Here is a 17,872-nt window from a genome sequence, read left to right as displayed (position 1 = left end):
ATGTAATATAAGCACCCTGCCTTAGGGGGACTATTAAATATTACAAGCAGTGTTTTAGGGGACATGGCACACAAATGTGTGCCATGTTGTGTTTTCACTTGTGGGAGCACCTTGTTACACAGCCTGCAATGGCAGTCTACATACGTTTGGTGCTGGGTCCCATGACCTAGGTACCAGTGGTACCATTTACAAGGGACTTACAGAGGTGCTAAAGTGCCTGGTCACTTAGGATCAAGTGACAAGGTGTCTTCTTTTGGGGAAGGAACACTGACACTTGGAACATTGTTAGCAGGAACCCAGTGTACGTCAGTCAAAGTTGCATCTGGGGTGGGGGAATGCAACCAGAATCCAGCTTCCTACAGAAAGCATTTACTGTGAACTAATCAGGGAAAATTAAAACAAAACTGAGGACACTTCTTGCTCTGGACTGATGTGAACAAATCCATGTCTGGACACTCAAGACTAGAACACTGGAGCAGGACTTAGGCTCTAAAAAATGTTCACAAAGTACTCTAGAATCCCACACATGGGCAGGACAATTCAGTGCTTATGACTATTGATAAGGACTTCCTGGAAGAGAATACTGTTTAACAAGTATTCTTCCGTCGGCCAGTACTTATGTATACTACGATCTAAGGACTAGCGCTTAGACATATCTTTTAAAGCGCTAGGCATTGGACCATAAAATGGCAGTCTGACTTTCCTGCACATGGCCTGCACTTAAGAGAGCAATCTCTTTCAGCTCCCTTCACTGGCAATTCGATTCCACCTGAATATGTGTCTATGGCTTGACAGTATGTTTTCACATAATTTACACCACCCATAATGGTCAGAAAGTTTTGCAAGTTTTTTCAGATTTCTTTCACACATTGTTTTGAGTCTAGAACCATACCTTACAGAAGCGAAACTTATCGTATTTTTTCACGTTATCAGATTTATACATGAAACGCCCTAGTCAAGTGTATTGCTGTTTCATATGGGTGAGGGAACGTCTTGTAGTAAAATAAAATTTTGACTTTTACTTATTAGGCTGCAGAATATGCATTGTCTGTCCAGATTATAAAACAGAGTCCAACAATTTCGGCATCAGCTTCCCTTTAGAAGCAGACAGAGGTGCCAGCTTTAAAACTTGCTTTAGGTCCTACTTCAACTGCACAAGGTTGAAGGCTTAAGAGCCAGACAGGTACTGCAGTTGAGATGGAAGCTGTTGTTGTAGAACCCTTGCCGGTCAATGCCATTGGTTATGGCAAAACCTTCTTGAGAGCTATCAAAGATGGATGAACACATATGTGCACAATACTGCCTTCTTGAAGGCTTCTACCTGGCCCACAATAGATCTTGGACATTGGAAAGCTCACCTGTGGAGATATGGGCTGAAAAGCAGGAACCTGGTCTGAAAATGAAAATGACATGTGGTCTTTCTCCCTCTTTTTTCCTATATTGGTGAGAGGAGGGATGCTCTTTCTTGTGTTTTTCATGTATCCAAACTGAAGAGGGTGGTCTGGGTTTCGAAAAGAACATAGCATGAGAATTTATAATCTCCTTAATTGAAGGACAAAAATGATTGCCTTTCCTTTCAATCAGTGCCTTTGGGAGTATTTGGTAACAGTGCTCGCATGACAACAGGTCAGGATATTTTTTCCAGGCATCAAATACACGAAGAACGCCAGCCCATAACCGACATATGATAATAGAATGAATATACGACTTGTGCCTAATGATTTTGAGGTGACCTCCCATTTTCTCACCAAATAAAAGAAAAAGACAAAATCGTCAAACAGTGTGTCAAATAAAAGAAAAAGACAAAATCGTCAAATAACGTCACCAGACTGCATTAACTCTGACAACATTTATCTACATTAATGGAAAGGTGACAAAAATAGTAAATAAGATGCAAATACAGTAAAAGTAAACTGAAATAACAAAAGATAATGGATTGAAAACGGCATGGTCTCTGCTATCATAACTTCTGTGAAGACAGTTGAGAAGAATGTCGTAATTCTTAACGTGAATTCTTAATGCAACCTTATAAAATCATTTGTTTGGGAACTGAAAATACTGGATTGTTTCTGATTAAGAAATAGGTAGCTTGACCAAAGCAACAGTGACAGCTTTTGCTGAGGACTTTCATCCTAAGGGCAAATCAATGTACTGTTATTTTAGACACGGGGTAAAGGAGAAGGAAGAACTACACCAACATCGCATGTATAACACTGGATAACTTTTTTCTCTCCCTTGCAGTGGTTTTGACATGCATATGAAACGTTCACACGACGTGAATGGGAATTTCTTTGTCTCATCAAGGAGGTTTAACAATATTTTAAAATACATTACATTAAAAACATCAATATTAACATTTGCAAACCGGGACAAATGTGTGAACACAAGCACAGTCATGTCGCCAATTCAAAGAATTAACTAAATTTCAAAGCTCGAACCAAACAAACATAATTAATAACTGTTAGAGTTAACAACTGCTCTCCTTTAATTGAGAAAAAGCTGCCTCAAGCACACAGACCATTCACAAGAATCATTCACATTACTAGCTGTTTTGTGCCTATTCTCTCATTGTATATCATATCGAATTGAAATAATCTGTAATGTACCTGTCCTCTTGCAAACTCCCTCTGGGCAAAGGCAAGCTTGTGCGATGACTTATTATCCAACAAATAACGAGGGGCGAAGGTTACCATGCAAGTGTCCATATATCGCCCTCGGCCTTTCTTAATATCAATACCTAAGTGAAAAAAAATAACATGAATTACGGTGGACAGGAAATGCCCAAATTACAAATACAACCTACATATATCACAGTACTCTTGAACGAGGCCCTTCTTCTCCAACCTTATAGAATGTGCGGTACTAGGAGATCAGATGTCATTTTTGCTTAGCATACACATGATTAAATATGAAACCTAGATGCGTGTCTGGCTCCACCTATTTGCAGACCCAACCCAGAGGTTGACATTCCTGTCTGTTTTCTTTCACGAGTTCTGTTGTGACTTTGCTAATGCGTCCCTTTATGACTAATTTACACACTTTGGGACTCGTTTTAGGCCAATGAATCTTTTGACCCTGATTGAAGACACCTTAGGACGAGATAACTAATCAGCATGTCAATCAATATGTCAATAACGTCATCAATATTTACCAGAATAAGACAATTAAATTTAGTCAAAGCCATTAATAAGACTCAAGAACCACCATGACCTTTCAGTCATGAATAACCACACCAGTTTAGTATAAATTTTGTGATAATTATTCCATATTGATTACAATTCTACTAGTAAGTTTATTAATCTCAAAACCAAGAAACACGTTAGCATAGTCACAATATGGCAACTCTGATAAGATTTCATCAAAGCAAGGATCACGAATATTAGAACATAACACGGCATCAACACAGATTATCTTCAGCAGAGTATCATTATCACGTTATTCAACAAAGCATAGATTCAGTCAATTGTCTACTTGCGTCTGTTTAGTGAACCCCTCATCTAACCCCGAATAGACATTGGCATGTTGGGCTTCATGCAAAACAATTTTGTAACAACAATTTGGAAAACATCTAACTATGGTCTCTGTCAAAAGAAGCAGTTGGAACCTAGAAAGGAAAAGCAAACAGACAATCACAATTTCATTGTCGTATAGTTACCCTCCGTATTGGGTCAGCACTCAGATTCAGTCTTCGTCCTCAGGACAGCAGTTGATTAGCCATCAGCCAGGAACTCAGCAAGTCGGCTGAAGGGGGGGCACTTCCCTCATAAGGAGGTAAAGTGTAAATGGGCAATATAAGGCAAGAATGGTTTTAAGAACCAAACAGCAAAGTCTCTAAGCAGAGTGACAAAGTGTCTGGGTCATAGCAAGTCGCATCAGCATCTCCCTAACTAACTCATTTCCTTGTGTCAACGGTTTTTATCCCATTTTCGTTGTACATTCCCCTAAAATTTGGTTGGTTGAGGGGTTGCACCCCACTATCTCCCTCCAATAGAGTTTCAATTATCTTATCAAATTTGTCACCCCATAACAGTTTTCATGTATTTTATTGGTTCTTATGATTGACGTCTTCAGCGGGTGGAATGTCCGGTATGATTTCATACTCTCGTGGTCCTTTGCACATCTTCAGTCAGTGACCATTGTCTGTACCGGTTTAGACGACCTTGTACCTGCGAGTGGTCTACAGTGTTGCATTCAGCAAGAATGTTTCACTAAGCAAGTCGAATTTCATGAGAACGGATCTACTACAGTTACATTCATCTTCTAGTTTGGAAAAAACAAGGGTTCATGTCCTTCAGCAAGTCAGCACACTGCACGTTAGAAAAACACATTTAATATGAAACCGGGCAGCTAGGCCTCGACTCATGCTAACTAAGGCCTAATGATTTATTAGCAGAAGTCTAACATATAACCTTTCATTATTAGCACAAAATCACATTTTAATAGAATATTTCATCATTATTAGTCAGTTTCATTAGTCATTGTATAAATTGGTGGCCACTCCCAGTGGGCACATTTTCAAGCATGCGTTTAGCAAAATATATTAATACATTTCTATGTGGTATTATTATACATTAGTTCATAATCATTTCATGTTAATATTGATTATGTAAGCTACGCTCTCTCAACTTGAATATACTTCGTATCGAATGGGTGTGGCCTGCTTGGCTGTAGAGAAGGCTCAGAAGGCTACTAATGTCATCATGGAACATGTGAGATGTGAGCGTGTGTAAGGAGAGTCAGCTGGAAGCAGTTAGGGGTTGAGCACGGAAGCAATCTTCTTCCCTGGAAGGCTATTCTTTGTACATATATACATACATCAATAAATCTAGTTTTTTCCGTGTACCTGAAGAGTCTGCGTGCTACATATCTGTGAGGGAGCGCTGGGGCTCGGAGAAGAATTTCATCTCCTCGGTTCCAGGTTCAAAAACCACCAGCGCTCAGATGGGAGACCATGACCAACCTCACCTATAGAGGTTGACTGAACCTTTGGACTTGGGGAAGAGTGTAGTAGTCAGAATCATTCAATCACAAATCAATGACATGTTACCATAAGCAATTTTAAACACCATGATCAATCTGACACTACATCAAACTCCAAACTGAATAAAGTTTCAAAGCTTAATTACAATCCGAAAATCAATGTCACATATATGGTGCGCAAAACTAAGTTATAAACATACATGAAAACCATAGGCTGACCGAAATGTCTGAAAAGATTTAGCCTACTAAACAACAACACTGTAAAACACTCCAAATGAATAATGTAAATTAACAATAACACGATATGCGCATTATTGTTAGATTTCAAAGCAGATGATGGTGGCTTCAGTACATCATCAAAATACAATTTAACATTCAATTTCAAATTTCAGGTTTCAGAGCTGGGCCATTTCTAACACTAACATGAATTTGGACTTCCATGTGTGGGAACAGGCTAACACATGCGGGTAAAAACTAAAATAAAATAAAATAGAAATGAATTCAGAAACCATCCAAATAGGCCACCTCACTATAACAAATATGCAGGTATAAGTACTTAACTGTAAAGGAAACAAGAAACCACATTTAGATATACCTCTCCTCATGGGACAGCATACAGGGTTGATTTATCAAGCAGAGCGGTCACCTTCTTCCAGCGTCAGATGACGCAGCATAAGGACAGTGCAGAACATGTGCAGCACATAGGACAGATCAGCAGTTCAGAATTAGTCGGCCTTATTAGTACTGAATCATATAAAAGAATAGAGCAGTTAAGCCCAAGATGAGATAACTCATCTGGGAACTTAAAGAATAGGAGGGTGACAGCAAACTCAAGCAGACTCTGACAGAGTTCTGAACAGCATCAAAGCAAGAGACAACAGACTGAAGACTTTCTCAGGACAGACTGACCAGTTTCAAAGTTCCTCACTAATTTAAAGTATGCACAATCCATTCATTGGTCCTGCAGGTGGGGACACTGTGGGTGTCAGTTTCAGCATCCAATCGCTGCAGATGGCATCATAGAATTTGCAACTTTTCCAAATCTTCTCAGCAAAAGTACATTGTCATCTATATGATTGAACACATTTCTACCAAAATATTACATTCTCTAATTATTTGTTACGTAAGATCCTTTCGCACAACACAGAATTAACTAAGCTAATACTTTTCACAAGAGAACTACAAGTTTCCTGTCCTGTTCGACAGCTAGAACAAATTGTGCTACATTGTTATTTCCGAAACGTGTCTCTTGCCTACAATACAACAGACCATTCAACATTCACATTAACAGCGTAGGAAAATATTTCAGGTCAGAGGGGACAGAATAAACAAGCGATTTTCCATTACTGCTGCAAAATGAATCGTTCAGGCCTAGTCAAGCTAAGAAGCCTTAATACATTTTAATACATTTAATACATGAATAAACCTATTGCACACCTTACAAATCATATATGCAAAGCAAATTATTTAATTGGAAACATTATAACATGTTAGAATAATTGTAAACATGCATTTATTTTGTGCACACATGTAACTCACGTTAATGATATTCATTTAATATAAGCACGCTTAATTCACAGTCAATATTTTCAATTCTTAATTTACATTTTAATAAAACATTTTTTAATATTAACTAATTTTAGTACTTTTATTTAATATAAATGCAGACTCTCAAGTTAAAATGTGGTGCTTAATACGAATGGTGGCCACATGGTTCACCATCAATCAAATGTGCACAATTTACGACTTGTATAATTTTTTCTCTTAGGCCTTTAAGAACAAGTTACTTACCTTCGGTAACGAGGTATCTGGTAGAGATTAGCTGCAGATTCCTTACCTTAGAATTCCCTGGCGTCAGCTTCCAATCCAGAGTTTTTTCTGAGCAGTACCCAGTGCGCGCTGTTGGACGGTGTCATTCAGATCCACGTGCGTCGTCAGCGTCGTTGGAGCAGTCTATGACGTCACGGTTGTCTATATAGACGCCGTCTCGGCGCGCGTACGTCAGTTCTTTTCCACAACTTCCCACGCCAGAAGCGCAGAGTCATGGAAGAACCAACAGTTATGGATTTTACCTCTTTGACTGTTTGAAGTAAAAAATCTTTCATACCTTTAAGAAAGGCAAAAATGCCAAAATCATATATATCAAAAAATATCCGCAGAGCAGGGAGGCTTGGGTGGGTGTAAGGAATCTGCAGCTAGACAGAGTCTCTACCAGATACCTTGTTACCGAAGGTAAGTAACTTGTTCATCTGATAGAGACTTCTAGCTGCAGCTTCCTTACCTTAGAATAAATACACAAGCTATAACGCCTGGCGGTGGGTCTGAAAGAGATTTTTACACTAGGAAGTCCTGCAAAACAGACCGGGCAAAATGCCCCTCTCTTCTCACCTGGCTATCCAGGCAGTAGTGTTTTGAAAATGTGTGCAAAGAAGCCCACGTTGCAGCCTGACAGATGTCCACCACCGGTACGCCACGTGCTAACGCAGTGGTAGCAGCTTTTCCCCCTAGTAGAATGAGCTCTCAAGCCCTGGGGAGGCTGTTTCTTTGCCAAAGCGTAGCAGATCTTTATACAGAGAACGACCCAGCATGAAATGGATTGTTTCTGCACCGCCCGACCCTCCTTTGCACCAACGTACCCCACAAAGAGTTGGTCATCCACCCGGAACTCCTTAGTGCGGTCAAGGTGGAACAATAACGCTCTTTTTGGGTCCAACCGAAGGAGACGCTCCTCTTCCTTAGAGGGATGCGGTGGTGCAAAGAAGGTGGGCAGGGTGATATTTTGACGGAGAGGGGTCACCACCTTGGGGAGGAAAGAGGCACGAGTTCTTAACACTACCTTGTCAGGATATATCATGAGATAATGTGGCTTTGAAGATTAAGCCTGCAGCTCACTCACTCTCCTGGCAGATGTAATTGCCACCAAAAAGGATGTTTTAATAGTGAGTAGCAGGAGAGGACAGTTATGCAAGGGCTCGAAGGGAGCACAAATAAGGAAGGTAAGAACCAAATTAAGATCCCACTGGGGCATAATGAAAGGCACATGTGGGAACAGATGCACAAGCCCTTTAAAAAATCTCTGTACTCTAGGTGATGTAAACAGAGAAGGTTGATCTGGCAACTGAAGAAAAGCCGATAAGGCTGCAAGATAGCCCTTGAGAGTCCCCAAGGAGGCGAGAGACAATATAAACAAAAGGATTTTAGACAGAGAAGAAGAAAGAGGATCAATAGACCTCTCTGTACAATATGAAACAAAACGTTTCCAACGGCAGGCGTAGATCGACTTAGTAGAGGGACGCCTGGCTGCCAGAATGACATCACAGACCTCGGGAGGGAGGTCATAAACCATCAACTCTCGCCGCTCAATCTCCACGCATGAGTTGACAGGTTCGGGTGGAGAACCTTCCCCTGCTGCTGCGACAGAAGATCCTCCCGAAGAGGCTGCCTGGTTGCTCATTTTGAGAAGCTCTGGATACCAAACTGTCTGTGCTCAATCCGGAGCCACTAGGATTACTTGGGCCAGGTTGTTCTTGATTTTCTTGAGAACTCTGGGCAGAAGTGGCATAGGCGGAAAGGTGTACAGGAGGCCTGAACTCCACTTGCGACGAAAAGCATAGCGCCCTTGGGAACTCCAAAGCGGAAAACTGCTGACATTGCGCGTTCTCTACGGAGGCGAACAGATCTAATCAAGGCTCTCCCTACTGCTGAAAGAGTCCTTGCGCCACCTCCAGATGGAGACACCATTTGTGATCCTATAAGCTATAAGCATTTTCGGCTGAGCTCGTTTGCCCTGGCGTTCAGAGAACCTGCCAGGTGTTGAACCACCAGGGTCATGCCCTGCTGTTCCAGCCATGTCCAAAGACATAAAGCCTCTTGACAAAGGTCCACAACCCCACACCGCCCTGCTTGTTGTAGTACCACATTGCGGTAGTGTTGTCTGTGAACACCTGCACCATCTTCCCTTTCACAAAAGGGTAAAATGCTTTTAATGCTAGCCAAATCGCCCGAAGCTCCAGCAAGTTGATGTGGAGCCCAGATTCCGCTGGAGACCAGTCACCTCTGATCTCCACCTCCCCCAGATGGATGCCCCATCCCAGAAGTGACGCATCTGTCACTACCGTTAGATCTGGTTGGGGAAGGGAGAGGAGTCTGCCTTTGACCCAATCGCATTTCACTAACCACCACTGCAGATCTTTTGCAGTCCTCTCCGAGATCTGAACCACGTTGGTAAGATTGCCCTAATGCTGTGCCCATTGGAACTTCAGGCCGCACTGCAGAGCCCTCATGCGCCATCTGGCATGCTTGACCAATAGAATGCAGGAAGCCATGAGTCCCAACAGCATCAAAGTCTGTCTCACCGAAATCCAGGATAGAGGCCGAAACATCGGTATCATAACCTGAATATCCTGGACCCACTGTTTGGGAGGATAAGCCCGATACTGCACTGTGTCCAGAACAGCTCCGATGAAAGTGAGCTTCTTCATTTATACCCCAGCGAATGCAGGAGGTCCACCGTCGTCTGGAGGTGGGTGCGAGAGCCTGGGGCGTAGAAGCCTTTAACAGCCAATCGTCCAGGTAGGGGAAGACTGAAATCCTTGAACTGCGCAGATGAGCTGCCACCACCGCCATCACCTTTGTGAACACCCGTGGGGCACTGGTGAGACCGAAAGGAAGCACGGTAAACTGAAAGTGCTTGTGGCCCACCTTGAACCACAGATAACGCCTGTGGGTTGGCAGGACAGGAATGTGGAAATACGCATCCTGCAAATTCAACGCTACCATCCAGTCTCCTTAGTCTAGGGCAGACAAAACCTGAGCAAGAGTGAGCATCTTGAATTTCTCCTTCTTGAGGAAGAGATTGACGTCCCTTAAATCCAAGATAGGGCGAAGGCCTTTGTTCTTTTTGGGAATCAGAAAGTAGCGGGAATAACAACCACTGCCTACTTCTGATATCAGGACTCTTTCTACGGCTCCCTTGGCCAAAAGAGCTGTAACTTCCTCGCGGAGTAAAGCTAGATGGTCCTCCATCAGCCAGTCCTTTGTCGGAGCGAAAGACTGGAAGGGAAGGGAGTAGCCCTTCCGTATGATCTGCAGGACCCACTTGTCCGTGGTGATGGAAAGCCAGTGAGGGAGATGAAAACGAATCCTCCCTCCAACTGGACGGACGTGATCCCGCAGAACCATACTAGGCGGGCTTGAGTGCAGTGGAGGGGGGCTGTGTGGAGGCCGACCTCTGGCCAGACCCTCTGGGTCTGATGGTAACACGACCATGTCCTCTTTCGGGATTCTGTGAAGCCTGAGGACCGTGGCTGAACTGTAGCTGGCGTGGTACCACGCCCCTTCTGAAGCCTCGAAAGGGGCGAAAGACAGACTGCTGTCATGCTGGCGCTGAAAGGCCCGAGGATTTGGCGTGGCTCGAGAATCCTTGAACCTCTCAAGCGCGGAGTCTGCCTTTTCGCCAAAGAGGCGAGAGCCATCAAAGGGCATGTCCATCAAGCTGGACTGGACATCCCCTGAGAAACCAGTAGAATGTAGCCAGGCGAGGCAACGTAGGGCCACTGACGATTAAATCGCTCTGCCCAGCGAGCCGGTCGTGTCCAAACCACACCGGATCGTAAAAACTTGGCTGCATCTCTCCCATCCTTGACAGCCTGGGTGAGAGTGTCCCGTACGCCCTCCGGGACCTGGGGCAGCACCTGTGCCACCGTTTCCCATAAAGTATGGGAATAACGGCCCAATAGGCAGGAGGTGTTTACGGACCTCAATGCCAGGCTGGTGAAAGAAAACATCTTCTTCCCAAGCTGATCCAGCCTCTTGGAATCCCTATCCGGGGGAGCGGAAGGGAATGCACCAGGGGAAGTAGAGGCTTGGACAAACAACCAAGCTCTCAGGAGTGGGGTGTTGTGTCTGCAAACTAGGGTCACTCGGAGCGGGTCTATGGCGGCGGCCAACCGTTCTATTCACAGGAGCCCCTGTGCTGGGTTTGGACCACGTACCCAGAAGGACGTCTGTAAGAGCCTCATTGAAGGTCAACATCGGCTCTGATGTCGGATGTAAAGTACTTCTGTCAGGATATTCGTCCTGACTGGCACCGTAGGGAAATCTAGGTCCAAGACCTCAGTTGCGCTACGCACCACCATAGCAAAAGAAGCACCCTCCTCCGTAGACACATTAGGAGGAGAGAGCATACCAGTATCTGGAGACGTGTCCAGTCCACCGGCCTCCCCTAGATCCTCATACCAGTCCTGTTGTAATCTACATTCTAAAGGGTCCTCAGACCCCTCCAATTCCTCTCCTGTGTCTGGCTGATCTAAATAATGCTCAGACAATGATCTGGGCCGAATTGGCTCAGTCGAAGTCGGAGTCGACGTCACACGCTGTCGCTCCGGCTCTGGATAATCCGGAATAAGGATGGGGCTGCCACCGGTGGGCGCCGGTGGCGGAATCGTCGACGTCGGACCCGGCGCCGGTCCAGATCCAGTATCGGATCCTGGGGTCCCCAACGCCGCCGAGGCTGAAGCCGCTGGCATCTAACACGAAGGGGCCCCTGCTGACCACGCGGGCCCAGAGACCCACCCAAGGGTGCAGCCAGCTCAAAAAACGAGACGCATTGCCTCGTAAAACTGTTTTATTTGAGCAGGGGTCGACTCGGTCCCCGGAAAGGGGCGAAGACGCGGAGTCGACCCTGGCAACAGCTCCGCAGAACCCTGCTCGGAACGTCGACGTTCTCTAGACACCTCGTTGGCCGACGGGCGTGGCGAAGACGAAGTCCGCTTGGACTTCTTCTACTTCTTGTGCCTCTTACCTTCCGAAGACCTCGAATGCGAGGAAGAGGACTTGGGGCTCCGGGAGTGGCGCCGCGACCTCCTCCTAGTGTGGGACTGTGACCTCCTCGGAGTCGTGCCGACCGAAGACGAATGTCGGGCCGCAAGAAGCTTAAGGGATCTCTCCCTCAAGGCCTTCGGCGCCATGGCCAGACGGTCGGAACACGAGGTGGAATCGTGGTCCTTCTCCAGGCACCAAAGACAAACATGGTGCGGGTCCATCACCGACATAGTGCGATGACACACACCACACGGCTTGAACCCTGTCTTTCTCGAAGACATGACTTCAAACAGTCAAAAAAGCGCTGACAAACCGTCGAAGAAGGGTTGCCCTTTCAGGAACTGCGCTTACCCGGCGGAAAAGAACTGACATATGCGCGCTGCCAACCGTGACATCATAGACGGCTCCAACGAAGATGACGACGCGCGCGGAGCTGGTCGATGCACCCGGATCCGAATGACGACGCCCGACAGCACGTGCAGGCTACTGCTCAGAAAAAAATCCGGATTCGAAGCTGACGCCAGGGAATTCTAAGGTAAGGAAGCTGAAGAATTCATCACCATATGCTAACGTCTATTCCACTAATTTTTAAATAAAATTTGATCTCTCTCAGTCCCTCCTCTGACGGCAATCAATGCAATCACAAAACAGCTATTCTCAATTACAATGAGAGAAAATCAAAGCCTTGTAGTTAGTTCTAGGTTTGCGATAATTGTCAATCCTCTTAATAGTCTGAAAATACCTGTTTCTTATATTCTCCATTTCCATTTCTTCCCTCCTCTGTTTATTCTTTGCTCTCTGTTCTCTCCATAAATTGTAAGCTTTGTAAAATCCAAGTACACAAATTATGCACACTGTCAAAGTCAATAAAGTTTTCAGGATCATTTTCACAAAACCATTACCCAAGTTTTCAAACCAAGATCCTACCTTTGAGAGTGCTTCCCCTATTGTCTCCCAAACATTTGTCTCTTTTAAGTCATTTAAGTCATTTTTCAGACTTGCCAGATTAGATAAGTCTCTCCTTATCTCCTTGCTGCTATTAGATATGTAAGTGCAGCAGTGTTGTGACTTCAAAATTTGGCAGACTCGGCCCTCTTTTGCTAAAAGTATGTCTAATGCAAGGTGATTTTGAAGAATCATAGACGATGCCGCAACCATTTCTGTATCCATTAGGAGCACTGCACCTGAAAAATCAGTTGACATCTTATCTACAGTCATTGACGACTTCCTTAACTTATGTCATTCAAGATAACACCCACTGATGGAATTAAAGTTCTAAAAATATCACCTGTAAGCTCTGAAAAATTTGAGTCTGTTTTAAATCTAATTTTAGGTCTCCCAATCCCTTCTCAATTGTCAATGTTGTCCACTTGGGATATTTGTGGGAAAACCACTCCCAAACAGCATGTACAGTACCAGCCTTTAGGCAACTTGTACTAAGCACTCTTACCACAGATGTAATAAAGTACACGTTACTTACCTTCGGTAACGATATATCTGGTAGAGACATATTCTAGTTGCAGATTCCTTACCTTTGAATTTCCCCAGGCGTCAAACTGAATCCAAGGATTTTTCTTCGAGCAGGTAGCATCGGTCGACTCTGCGGTCGTTGTTGGCGTCGTGTTCGCCCTGATGACATCGCAGTCATATATAGGTGCCACCCCGGGGTGCTGACGTCAGATTCTTTTCACGACTTTCCACGCCAGTAGCGCGGAACTATGAAGTGTGCCAAAACTAGGGCCCTTAAGGGGAAGTTCCTTTCCCTAGGAATCAGTTCACAGTGCGGGGAGGATGGGCGGGTTGGTAAGGAATCTGCAACTAGAATATGTCTCTAACAGATATATTGTTACCAAAGGTAAGTAACTTGCGCATCTGGTAGAGACTTCTAGTTGCAGATTCCTTACCTCTGAATAGATACCCGAGCAATACCATCCCCAGTGGTGGGCTGCGAACCAAGATCACACCAATTAGTCCTGCAGGACCGAACGGCCAAAATAGCCGTCCCTTCGGACCCGATTGTCTAGGCAGTAATGTTTGGTGAAAGTGTGCAGAGATGCCCATGTCGCTGCCTGACAGATGTCCAGAACTGGAACGCCCCGTGCTAGCGCTGTGGTAGCAGCAGTAGCTTTAGTGGAGTGAGCTGGCAAACCTTTGGGAGGTTGCTTTTAGCCATAGCATAGCACATTTTGATGCATAAGAGTACCCATTGTGAAATGGTCCTCTTCTGCACCGCCTTCCCCTTCTTTGCAGCCACATATCCCACAAAGAGTTGATCATCCACCCGGAAGTCTTTGGTACGATCAAGATAGAACGCAAACGCTCTTTTTGGATACAGATGGTGGAGTCTCTCCTCTTCATGAGAGGGATGTGGGGGTGTATAAAAGGTAGGCAAGGTGACGGACTGTCCGACATGGAAGGGTGTAACTACCTTAGGTAGAAAAAAAGCCCTTGTTCGAAGCACCACTTTGTCAGGATGTATGGCAAGAAAAGTACCTTAGATGACAGAGCCTGGAGTTCACTAACTCTGTAGGCAGAAGTAATGGCAACTAAAAAGACATTCTTTATAGTTAAGAGCCGTAAAGGACAGTTGTGAAGCAGTTCAAACGAGGTACACATAAGGTATGTTAAGACCAAATTGAGATCCCAGTGGGGCATGATGAATGGGATAGGAGGAAAGAGATGTGTGAGGCCTTTAAGAAACCTCCCAACTATGGGAGCTTTAGATAAGGAAGGCTGATCTGGTAACCTCAAGAAAGCAGAGATAGCAGAGAGATATTCCTTAAGAGTGCCCAAGGTGGAACCTTGCCGGGCAAGGGAAAGAATAAAGAGAAGGACCTGAGAGAGAAGAGCAGATAGAGGATCAACAGAGGGTAGTGTTAAGCATGTGTTGTACACACACAGGCAATAAATGAAGAACACACACTCAAAGACTAAACTCCAGGCCAATAGGTTTTTATATAGAAAAATATATTTTCTTAGTTTATTTTAAGAACCACAGGTTCAAGATTTACATTAAACACTTTAAACGTAAGGTACTTCACTTAGATACTTTGAATAAAAGCAATATCATATACAGTCCTTGTAAAAATGGCAATAAGCTATTTTCAAAGTGGACACAGTGCAAAAATCAACAGTTCCTGGGGGAGGTAAGTAAAGGTTAGATTAGGAGGTAAATAAAACACTTACAAGTCTCAGTTCTGGGGCATAGGCAGCCCACCGTTGTGGGTTCAAGACAACCCCAAAAACACCCAGCACCAGCAACACAGGGCCAGTCAGGTGCAGAGGTAAAAGTAGGGCCCAAATAACATAGGCACCTATGGAGACTAGGGGTGCTCCAGTTCCAGCCTGCTAGCAGGTAAGTACCTGAGTCCTCGGGGAGCAGACCAGGAGGTTTTGTAGAGCACTGGGGGAGAGGGGGGCCCAAACAGGCACACATAATACACCCTCAGTGGCACAGGGGCGGCCAGGTGCAGTATACAAAGTAGGTGTCGGCTTTTTAATAGAAATCAATGGAGGGACCCGGGGATCACTCTGGAGATGCAGGCAGGGCACAGGGTGTTTCTCGGGCCAGCCACCAACTGGGCAAAGATTAGGGCCTCCTGCTGGTCACTCCTGCACCGGTAGTTGGTTTCTCTCGGGACTTGGGGCTGCGGGTGCAGTGCTTCTTCCATGAGTCGGGTTCTTTGTTATAGGGCAGTCGCTGTGAGCAGGAGCCTCTAGATTCTCTCTGCAGGCATCGCCGTGGAGGGAGGTCATCTCAGGGTGTCGACCTTGTGGGAGTCGCCTGGGGGTCCTCGGTGCAGTGTTGGTTTCTCTGGACAAGAGCCGGGGCGTCAGGTGCAGAGCGTTGGGGACTCACGCTTCCGGAGTGAGGCTGGAGTCCCTTTAAAGATGGTTTCTTCTCTGTTGTTTAGACAAAGCTGCTGTCCACTGGAGTTTCATGGTCCTTTGGGTTGCAGGGCAGTCCTCTTCGTTGGCAGAGGTCGCTAGTCCCGCTGGATGCATCGCTGTTGAGTCCGTTGTCTCCGTCTTCTCTGCGGGGCTTTCAGGTCAGCAGTCCTTCTTCTTGTTCAGGACATCAGGAAATCTGTTTTCCTGGGATCAGGGCCATCCCCAAATACTAAATTTAGGGGTGTGTTTAGGGCTTGAAGGCAGTAGCCAATGGCTACTGTCCCCGAGGGTGGCTACACCCTCCTTGTGCCTCCTCCCTTTGGGGAGGGGGCACATCCCTAATCCTATTGGGAGAAATCCTCCAAAGTAAGATGGAGGACTTTCTAAGGAAGGTGTCACCTCAGCTTAGGATAAAACACCTTAGGGGCTGTCCGGGCTGGAGGGTGACTCCTCCTTTTTTTCTCACCTCCACCAAGGACAGGCTTTGTTGCTGATCACAGAGTGCACATAGGCACTCACTCCATGTGGCCAGAAACCCGTCTGGATGTGGCAGGCTGGCAGAAACTGGTCAACCTAGCACTAGTAGTTGGGCTGGCATGCAGGGGGCATCTCTAAGATGCTCTCTGTGTGCATTTTTCAATAAATCCCACAGTGGCATCAGTGTGGATTTATTGTGCTGAGACGTTTGATACCAAACTTCCCAGTATTCAGTGTACCCATTATGGAACTGTGGAGTTTGTGTTTGACAAACTCCTAGACCATATGCTCTTTATGGCTACCCTGCACTTACAATGTCAATGAATTGGCTTAGACGCTGTAGGGGCATAGTGCTCATGCAGCTATGCCCTCACCCATGGTATAGTTCACCCTGCCTTAGGGCTGTGAGGCCTGCTAGGGGGGTGACTTACCTATGCCACAGGCAGTGGGATGTGGGCATGAACACCCTGAGGGGAGTGCCATGTCGACTTAGTCTTTTTCTCCCCACCAGTACACACAAGCAGTGAGGCAGTGTATATGTATTGAGTGAGGGGTCTCCAGGGTGGCATAATACATGCTGCAGCCCTTAGAGACGTTCCCTGGCCACAGGGCCCTTGGTACCAGGGGTACCATTTACAAGGGACCTTTCGGAGTGCCAGGGCTGTGCAAATGTGGAGACAAAGGTACAGTTTTAGGGAAAGAACACTGGTGCTGGGGCCTGGTTAGCATGGTCCCGGAACACTTTAAATCATAACTAGCATCAACAAAAGGCAAAAAGTTAGAGGGTAACCTTGCCAACAGTAGCATCCTACACCCGAGCTGAAGCACGTTGGTTAGGATATTAGGCCTAACCTCCACAGAAGGTAGCTCGAGGTCCTGGACCTCAGCCGCACTTCTCACCACCATGGAATAAGAAGCACCCTCCTCTGTAGCCACGCTAGGAGGAGAGAGCATACCAGTGTCAGGGGAGGTGTCTAGACCACTGGCACCACCCAAATCCTGCACCCAGTCCATTTGGGGGGTCAAGCTGGTATTCTAAAAAGTCCAGCGTCCCCTCCATACTATCCACGTATCCATACCCACAAGAATTAGAGTCTGGTTCAACCCTGGGCCCAGGACAGCCCACAAAGATTGGTGTCGAGCGACGTCGTTCCGGCTCCGGGTCGTTGGGTATGAGGATGGAATCGACGTTGATTGCGGGCCCAACCAACGTCGGGACCATCATCTGACCTGACGCCGGGGAAGATTGCCGTGGCATGACTGGTGTCAGGACGGATCCGCGACTGGATCCGGAGGGGCCCTCCAGAGCCGTGGCCGAAGCCGACAACTTTGAACCCGAGGGGGCCTCCACCGACTCACCTGTGCCCGAAGGCGCCGAAGGTGGGTCGGACTGCCCAAAAATGAGGCGCATGGCCTCGCAAAAGTTGGGCAGGGGTGGCTCCAGCTCCTGGGAAGTCGGGAAAGCGCGGAGCCGACCCAGATGAAGGCTCTGTTGACGGAGGCCTAAAGCGTTGGCGCCTTTCCTGTGTTGCATCATCCGATCAAGGGGGTGAAGTCGAAGAACGCTTGTCCTTCAATGACTTCTTTTTGTAACCTGAATGTCCTGATGACTTGGAGGACGAGGAGTGGTGGTGACTCCGCGGCCAGTCATGAGACCTTCCTCTCGAACAAGACCGTGAGTGCCGCAGAGTCGAGTATCGGG

At 46.1% G+C, this 17,872-nt stretch overlaps 1 protein-coding gene across 2 annotated transcripts in view; it reads right to left on the bottom strand.

Moving 5' to 3' along the window:
- The window catches only part of VPS13D (vacuolar protein sorting 13 homolog D), a 2,230,750-nt gene that overhangs the window by 793,700 nt on the left and 1,419,178 nt on the right, over positions 1 to 17,872 (bottom strand). For both annotated transcript variants that reach the window (XM_069240741.1, XM_069240742.1), the window contains one exon: positions 2,607 to 2,737. In XM_069240741.1, the coding sequence (XP_069096842.1) occupies positions 2,607 to 2,737 (131 nt within the window). The remainder of the gene's footprint in view (positions 1 to 2,606; positions 2,738 to 17,872) is intronic.

This window comes from Pleurodeles waltl, chromosome 6 (assembly GCF_031143425.1).
Source record: "Pleurodeles waltl isolate 20211129_DDA chromosome 6, aPleWal1.hap1.20221129, whole genome shotgun sequence".
Lineage (NCBI taxonomy): Eukaryota > Metazoa > Chordata > Amphibia > Caudata > Salamandridae > Pleurodeles > Pleurodeles waltl.
This window is presented reverse-complemented; position numbering and strand designations above follow the sequence as displayed.